At 38.6% G+C, this 9080-nt stretch overlaps 1 protein-coding gene across 2 annotated transcripts; it reads left to right on the top strand.

Moving 5' to 3' along the window:
* The first annotated feature begins 272 nt into the window (after positions 1-272).
* Positions 273-8193, top strand: nsg1 (neuronal vesicle trafficking associated 1). 2 transcript variants are annotated; one of them, XM_020055203.2, is made up of 6 exons: positions 273-439; positions 754-909; positions 3951-4067; positions 5532-5642; positions 5946-6160; positions 8072-8193. In XM_020055203.2, the coding sequence occupies exons 2-5, from the start codon at positions 781-783 to the stop codon at positions 6135-6137; spliced, it is 549 nt and encodes a 182-aa protein (XP_019910762.1). In that variant the 5' UTR covers positions 273-439; positions 754-780; the 3' UTR covers positions 6138-6160; positions 8072-8193. The 2 variants fall into 2 exon arrangements, with proteins under 2 accessions (XP_019910762.1, XP_010879095.1); XM_010880793.4 differs by having other exon boundaries at positions 274-439; positions 5946-8193.
* The last annotated feature ends 887 nt before the right edge of the window (positions 8194-9080 follow it).

Below are 9080 nucleotides of genomic sequence, written 5' to 3' on the forward strand. Positions count from 1 at the left end.
AGATCCAGCCTAAATGTACTAGGTATTGTTATACATATCTTTTTTGCAGCAATTATACGTTTTGGGAAATTAATGTGACAAACAGACCTAATATTTTTTTTGTTGAAAACTCATTTCTTAAGTGATGCAAAAGGTCTGATGTACTGCAATTTCAGCAAAAACACTCTATTATTTACCCCTTTCCAATAAACATTTACTTAAAAATGTTTTACTAAATTGTCAGTTCCACGAAAGTGTAGGAGATGCAGTGTTACGTCACTTGCATTAACAGCAGTATCAGTGCTTGGTGGACCGCCTTTGAAGAGCATCAGCAAGAGCTTGGCCATATTGTGCATCCACCTCGTCGTAAATCGGCTGCGTCACACATACACCAGCGTTGTATTAAAACAATAAAATACGACAACCAAATCGACGCAGACTACAAGGAAAACGTTAACAGGTGAGGGCTGATGTAGGTTATAGTCAACGGCATGGAGGTGTATTGTTTTTAATTATTATAACCGTAACATTAATAGGATACAATGGATGTTCCTTTCGAGCGCACCTACGTGTGATATGAAATTACCGGAGAAAAGATCCATCTTGCATATGTATTAATTGCAATTTGTTTAATAAGCAGGTGTCGTGTGTTTTTGTTTCATTGCAGGACTGATGGGCTACATAACAAAAATAATATGCTATTCATAATTTAGACGACGCACAAATATTTTCATAATCACAATCACTGAACGTCTCGTCCTTCTATCCAAACAGGTTACTAACACCGTATTTTCTGTGAAAATGGTAAAATTGGGGAATCACTTCAGTGACAAAGAAAACGCCAAAGACGTATGTGAAGATGGATTCGACACCATTCCCCTCATAACACCTCTTGATGCCAGTCAACTGCAGTTCCCTGCACTAGACAAGGTAAGATTTATTCACGTCAATTGACTGAGGTAAAGCTGGTTTTAAATTCAGATCGACCAACACTGTTAAGGACTTTCAAATCCCAAAGCAATGTTTTAGAAGTAGGCCGGCGACGCGTTTACAATAAAATGTAATTGTTATATGTTTACAATCGACATTTTTTGTTAGCAGCTTAGATATTTTTATTTCTTCAATTAAGGATTCAGATCAAAAGTTTTTTTTATTTATCAGGTTCTAAAAAAAGCTAGAACCACAAAATATTGCAGATATGAGATTTAAAAGCATGTGTTGAACATCCAATGTAAGGTACTCTAAGATATTAAGGCAAATAATGTGTGTTTCACGTTTTTGGTAAAAAGATAAATAATAATGTAGCATGAGAATATTTAGGTGGTTGGTCATGTTAGCATAGTTTTGCTATTATGGTGAATGTCTCCTGTCATCCGGCTAACTGGGAAAATGCATAATTTACACACTACGAGAAAACAAATGCTGTCTACAATCTGCATCCCCAGCTAGCTGCATGGGAAAAACTGTGCATATAAAGCTGCCTGAACAGCTATGTGCTGCAAACTAGCTTCTATGAGTTGTTGCACTTTGATGGGCTACTAGACATGTACAATTTAAGTGTAACACTCTTATGAAGAGAAATCATGTTTTTCGTACTGATGATTAAGAAACTAAACAAGTGGTCAGCAGTTAGTAAACTCATTTACTCCACTATCATAGCTACATATTATAGTTGCAATATAATTTACTGTTTCAGAACAATAAAAAAATAAAAACGTCCCGTGTTCAGCGGGTTGTGTACACTATTTGACATGCAGCTTTGCTCTACCTAGCGTGTGTTATACTGGCAAGGGTATCTTTCTTTTGGAATTCGGCATGTACACTATTTAACTAGCAAACTAACTGACCTTTTACTGTAGCAATTCAATAATTATAGTTACATAATGTAAATGGCTAGCCTAATTATCTCCAAGCGCTCTCTTTACAGGATGCCCCTAAAATGGCCGGTCATCTTTTTCTTTATGAAAACTAAAGCGCTAGGAACACCATTGGGATTCAGACCTTTTTGTTCCACCCCTATGGGTCCAAAGTCTTCTGTCCTTGCACCCCAATGGTGACAACTGTTTCCCCTTGAGGTTAGCATAGCAGAGTCTCGGCTCATTTTCAGAAAACATCAATGAGTATCTAAAATAACTACAGCCACCTACTTGTTTGCCTTGGTGAACTAACTTTTGCTATGTGTTAATGGTTGGGGAAAAACTACTGGGGAAAAACTACACAGGACAGGTGGAAACAAAGAAATCTTGAAACCAATAAACAGTGTCTGGTTACTTTTGTAGAGGTTCTTGATGAATGCACTCTGAACCACAGAAGTTGGGAAGACAAAAAGGGTTAATGGCACCCATACGTCAGAAAACAATTCCCACAAAACGGAAAGTCCATTCAAACATCCAGAATTAACTCCGGTAAAAAGGTCATTTTTGCTTAACAGTAATGACCAGAGACCAGGACTTCAAGCAGCTTGTAATACAGGAAAACTGAGACCTTGCGGAGAGGCTGATTCCCTGAAGCATGTACACTAACACTTCAAGTCAGGAGCAGAATAACGACAGACGAGAACTGGAAAGCCGTAGCCTGATACAGTGACTCCCCTTTAGGACAGGAGCTGTCTTCCCTCGAACATCAACCGCTCCCTTGGAGCACAGCGGCCTGTTTTGGCAAGAAGTGGTTTCTCCACAAATTGAGAAGGAGGTGTGTAGGACATGGATAATTAATCCCACAGGTTCCAATGGTTCCAGCGGCGCCTGATTGGCCGATACTTGTGCGCTGCGCCAGGCTGCTGCAGGGTTCAGTTGTCAGTTGTTGTCACTTGTTTATTATTTGTATTGTCTTCTTTTCGAACACTGACTTGGGCAGATAACTAATCTACTGAGTGGAATGTACTTACGCCCACTGAATTATGTGGTTGTTCCACTTAGCTTCTTGAAATCTACGCACAAACTAGATAAGAGCATCTGCTAAATTACTAAAATGTAAATGTAATCATCTCCCACAACACCTTGCCCCGTGTGTCTTGTGCAGTCAAACACCAATTCTTGTTGTGGGCCATTTGAGCGAACAGTCAGGTGAGCTGCCTCCATACTGTACTGCCTTGGGGAAGAACAAGGCAGTTACTGCTTCATTTAAAGTTGTTCATTGTGATAAAATTAGCTATTGAATTGGAGGAATTGCATTCAGTTTTGTAAGCTCAGCTGGTTAGCATCTCTTTTGTAATATGTATCTGGCTCAGTCTATACTTGATGTAATTGTCAAATCTTCCTTACATTCTAAAACATCGGAAATACTATGTGTTCCTATACTTGCAGTAATTTGATTAACAAAAATGTTAACATGACATACTTTTCTTAATAAGGTAATTCCCGAGCGAAGGATATACCTATCTGCAGATAATGGAAACTGTTTTGTCAATAGCACCAATCACACCTCTTTACCTTGCCAATTTGGTGTCTTTATGTTGAACGGTTGAAGATATATTTTTTGTGTGTTGATGTATGCAAATTAGTAATCATAGTTGATAAATGGGATAACCTAATCGTGTGAAACAAAGTTGATTTGGTCTCTAGTTTTAATGGTTAGAGATACTGGTTTTGGGTTAATTATTCAAATGTATGCAAAGTTATCCACATGTATATTATTAGTTGATGCGTTTTGAGTTTGGATAGCTTAAATAAAATCAAAGTTGGTTTGGTCTTTGTAGCTTGAATAATTGGAAGTAAGAGAAACTTAGTATCCCATAAAAATAAATGAAGAAATGCTATTGAAGAAATCCCATTCAAGTCAATTAAAGTAAAAAGAAAGTACAAAAGGCATATAAAGACTGCAAGCAACCTGGCCCTGAAAACGCTACACATTTTAAAATTAGATTTTTGTAGCATGCTAAATAACACACACTCGAAGATTGAAACTGGGTACTCCGCATCGCAAGCCCCAGTAATTATTCACACATCCTGGTGTCTTTCATTGTGTTTCAGGTGGTAGTAAAGACCAAGACAGACTACGATGGAGAGCATAAGAAGAACAAGCTGCGCTCCCCAAAGATAGCAGAATTCTCAATAAGCATAATTGAAGGTGTATCTGAAAGACTCAAAGTAAGACCTTCTCTTCCTCTTCACAGGCCCCAGCCTCGCTGTAATTCCCCCGCTGCCATGGTGACGGCCTTGTAGTTGTTGACTCATGCGGTACACACACACAGGCCTGTGATGGGCAGCTTGCTAGACCGTGACAGATCGCCTTAAAAAAAGCCATATACCTGCTCTCTTGCGCGCACAAATAATCAAACAGTGGGCCGTAAGAGAACTAGGCTACATAGCAAAAGCATTCAGCAATGTCCCATAGTGTTATTTTCCATCTTACGGCAAGCTCAGTGATTATATAGTGTAATACTTGCTTCTCAGTAGACAATGTATCCACTGAAGATGAAGGGGAGATTCCATGCATCGGTGGGTCTCTGGTGCTAAGTGGTTTTGCAGTATCTTTCTAACTCCAATGAAGGAATATGACTAAAGTCTACCCTGGATTATGACTAAAGTCTACCCTGGATTATGACTAAAGTGTACCCTGGTAATCATAAGAATTCTTGTTAAAGTTCTGCAACAACATAATGAAGTCATTTGCTATTTTTATCCCAGAACCACGACTCGGTCGGGGCCTATTTTCATAAAGTGTCTTCGAGCAGGAGCGTGATCTCGGATCAGGTCCCAACCTGTCGGTATAATTGTATTCATCATGATCTAAAAAGCGGAACTGATCCTAGATAAGCACTGCTACCCTGAGAAACGTCATGAACTTGAGCCCTGGCCTCATTACTCAGCCATATCCGGGGAGGTCATTTCCATGAGACCTGTCTCCCACCCCCTGCCTCGTCCGTTCATTGATGTGCTGAAAGTGACTAAACAACAGCTGATGTCCAGTCCATTAGACATGTCTTGATGAGCGCTCAGATCTGCAGTAATAGAATGTGCAGCATGAAAGTTCTTCCACCCAGCGTTTTTGTTTCTTTATTATTGTTATTAAATCGTTTGAACCCAATTTCAAAATATTATTTAAAAAATAAGTTGCTGTATGTGATATATATCACTGACTGTGTTAATTTAAATGCGTATTTTATGCTAAATGTTTTTGTTGAAATTGTATTGAATTTGTCCATTACAAAACTTCTGTTTGACTAATGTTTTCTGTTTGTCAGATTGAAAACACCCTGATCAGTGCGCTGCTTTGATATAAACTAGGCCTACAGTTCCATCCCATTGGCTTCTACAACAAAAGGGCACTGTAATTTAAAAAAAAAAAAATGCGTTATTATTAAGTCAGTGTGGAAATATATTTAAAATGGATGTGTGTAATTGAAATGGTATTGATTTTATCCGGCCATATGATTGGGTAAGTGAAGTTTCTGGCACATCCATTCAGTTTAGTTTGACCAGTTACAAGTTTTATCCATTTTACCACATAAGTATGACTAAGAACGCAAACCTATTTTCAGCAATGACCTGGGCTGCCATTTTAAAGCAGTTTCCTCAACAATGCTGACATTTGATTATTCTTCCTCCTAGGTCACTCTGCTTGTGATTTGTGCTTTAGCGTTTCTGGTTTGTGTGGTGTTTCTGGTGGTCTATAAAGTCTACCAGTATGAGCAGCCCTGTCCAGAAGGATTCATGTACACGGTGAGCAACCAAGCCTGGAACCTGTTGCTATGGTGAATCAGTTAGATTTTCCTCTCTGTTAGTGGCAATGTGATGTTAGGCTCTTATCAGTAATGACAACCGGATGGGTTTTTACAGACCCTGCATAGATCTTCCCAAACCCTGTTTTGACTTGCATCTTCAATGCCTCCTTTATCTTGATCGTCTGTGTACTGATAAGATCTGATGGCAGGTCAGAATGTACCTTCCATTTGTCAACATGCTATTACAAATATACCTGTACTTTTTCTGTTTTTCCTTCGCTCCCCTCCATGTCTTTTGCAGCAAGGTCGGTGCATGCCCATGGGCGTGTATGGCTACTACCCCCCTGGAGGGCGTGGCCGTCTCTTCACCATCATCAACCACTACAACATGGCGAAGCAGACCATCACCCGGTCAGTGTCCCCGTGGATGACTGTCATGTCTGAGGAAAAGGTCACCCAGCAGGAGACGGAGACCCACCAGAAATTGGCCTAACAAACTGGGCCGTATTTGAAGAGGTGAAACGTTAAGAATGTTACGGATAAAAATGTAATGAATTGAGCTGTTCTGGTGCAGACAAAAATTCAACAAAGAAAATCTTTCTATCTGAGCGTTTGGTTAATGTCGAACCCTTTCTTTGATCACCACCTAGCCATGTTGGAACCCAAAATCTGGAAAAGCATTCTTGAGCTAAAATGGTTGTTCCTGCGCTATGCCAATTGTAATTGATATTATACAACTGCGGTGCATCAGGTATAATGTTGTTTTAACCAGTTAAAGCTGCGCCTCTCGGGATTTGTCCTATGTATGGAAAAGAGGGGAATTACTCAAATCTAGTATGTAGCACCTATATTTTACAAATGCATTTGTCTAAGCAAAGACAGGAACAGAAATTTGATAGATATCTGGTTTGTTTGAATAGTGTCCCCTTATTACTTTAAAATTTCAAGTGGGGATATACACAAACGAGTTTGTACTCTGACCGCGGAATCAAATATAACATATATAAATTGGCGGTGAACAATCTAGTTGACAGAATTGGTTTAAACACACAACCAAACTCTTAATCACAAAAACAAAAATATGAAGCACTGTTAGCGCATGTACAATTTAGTCCTTGATATCAATCTAATGTGACTTATCCAAAATAACGTTGATCTTTCTTGACTGTTTTGATGAATGTATGTCTTGAAGATGCATTTTAATTATTTTAAATCTTCGCGAATACAATGTCCAGGTCATTCGCAATTCACTTTAACTGACTCATGTAGAGGACTTTTAATTCTGGGTCTTGTTCAGTAGTTGCGAAAGAGGAATATATTTTGAAATGGGGAGGTCCTACTAAACCTTGGCCAATAATACATTTTCGTTTTCTGTTTAAAAACACTGCTATGCTGTGCCCTACTGAACACAACCCTAGTATAACGCTCACTGTATTTGTTCTATGTAATTAAACCAGCTGTAGTTTATCTAGCATAGCCAGCGCAAAATAATTGCCTAAGGGGGTTCACAGGAACCTGGAGATCACATTTTTTTAAGGCTCCGCCTATGCTTCCTCTATTTTCTGAAACTTATGGAGGCTTATGGTTACTGTAAACCTAGCAGATGCTATAGTTCATCCATACCTACATGCAGAGCTTAGGGGCTGACATTGTAAACTACACTATCTTTGATAAGGCACTGTGTCAAGGCCTTAAAGCATGTGAATGCTTATAGTCACAATATAGACGGGTTGGCTGACCTGATGTGTGAAATGATGTGTGCGCATTGATGGGGCACAAGGCCATGTGGCATTACGATTCTGACGGGTCATGTTGGGGATTGTAGCTTGCTCCTGTCAGCTTGTTTTATCTTATTGTTTTCATCTCTTGTTTTGAGGTGTTTTGAATCATGTTCAATAACCAGCCAACCAATTGTAACAAGTGCTCACTGTTTAACAACAACACTTTTGCAAAACAATTTAATTCGGAGGGCATTTTACTTGCAGCGTTCTACAAATTCACATTTTGCAGTGTGTCTACAGTGTAACTGCATGCAAAATGCCACCGTTGACTGTAGTACCATACTTCTGTTTGAGTAGCTTACAGGTTTTCAACAATCAAACCTGCCCCATAGTTGCGCACGCGTCATTGTTGCATGTGTCAGGTTTGTTGCTTAAAAAAAAAACCAAACCCGTCCATATCCCATGTTGTCTTGTTGTTACTGAATGTTTTTTCATAGCTAAAAGTAATGCATAATGCTGTATGAATGGGGTTCTGGTGTTCTCAGTCACCAAGGAGACAGTCTCTTCGAAGTGAGTGAAGCGGGTAGTGGAACTCAATAACTCCAAAACATCTCTGGCAGAAAAGCTTACTCTTTTGCTTCTTAAATTTGTAATTTAAGAGTAATGCCTTCTGCTGTCACTGATTGTGTAATTTAATGTTTTTCAGTCATACAATGATGTTGGAAATGTCTGTTATGACGTTGAAGACCAATGGAAATCAATGGAATTGGGAATAAATGTCAACTATTCAATGTATATCTATTAAAATGAACACATTTCTCATCTAAACATTTTGATTATTCCTTAATCTCTTATCAATAATGAGCTGTCAATTCCAGAAGTGTGATAAAGCTGGGTATGCAGTTGTAACAGATGTAACTATTAGATATACAGACTCTCATCAATAATGAGCTCATGCAGACTTTACTCCTAAATTAGATTCTCAACCTTTTATTTAGTTTGTTTTGGATGTTTAATTTTGGATTGGTATTATTTATAAAAGGGGCAACTTTATATATAATTTTTTGCCTGCTAGTTAATTACCAGGTCTTAGTTAGTCTCTGATTAGAAGAGGATGTGTGTTGGGGCCCTCTAGGACTGGATCTGATTACTCCTATTATTCACACTGTACAACTTCTTTTTTTGGGGGTTTGAATTTGTAATGTAAGAGATATGGGCGTGTGGTTTTGACCACCACACAGACTGCTGCTCACCACTGAAGATTCCAACTCCCAACACGGCTTCATTGTTTGCCTAACCTATAATAAACTGACAGATGGATTTGGTTTAAACAGCCAGGTGTTTTCACACTCTGTGAAATATTACATAAATTACTTTCAATATGACAGAAATAGTATCTTCCAATATTTTTGGAGAAAAATATTCAAGTGAGTAGACCATTGATTGGCCAATTCTTCTAGACCATTAATTGGTCAGTTCCTTAGGAGTGTGATGTCTGTTTTAAAGACACTAAGATTTTATTCACGCTTTGGTCAAATACGTGTATATGACTGATCATTATTTGGGTAATAGTTAACATAATATTAACTTTAAAATTTCGTTCTTACTGGTCTTTATAGGATGTCAGGAGTCTGACAAAGACGTTGTGGCTATCGCATCAGTAATTTTTGTTTTGCATGCTGCTGGACAAAGTTGTCGAATCCAAATGTAACTAC

Source organism: Esox lucius, chromosome 17 (assembly GCF_011004845.1).
Source record: "Esox lucius isolate fEsoLuc1 chromosome 17, fEsoLuc1.pri, whole genome shotgun sequence".
In the NCBI taxonomy this organism is placed as follows: domain Eukaryota; kingdom Metazoa; phylum Chordata; class Actinopteri; order Esociformes; family Esocidae; genus Esox; species Esox lucius.

Bases quoted from the DNA above. Each gene is read 5' to 3' on its own strand.
- nsg1 (XM_020055203.2), top strand. From the start codon at position 781: ATGGTAAAATTGGGGAATCACTTCAGTGACAAAGAAAACGCCAAAGAC. The intron at 910-3,950 runs GTAAGATTTATT...ATTGTGTTTCAG, and splicing joins AGTTCCCTGCACTAGACAAG to GTGGTAGTAAAGACCAAGAC. The intron at 4,068-5,531 runs GTAAGACCTTCT...TCTTCCTCCTAG, and splicing joins GTGTATCTGAAAGACTCAAA to GTCACTCTGCTTGTGATTTG.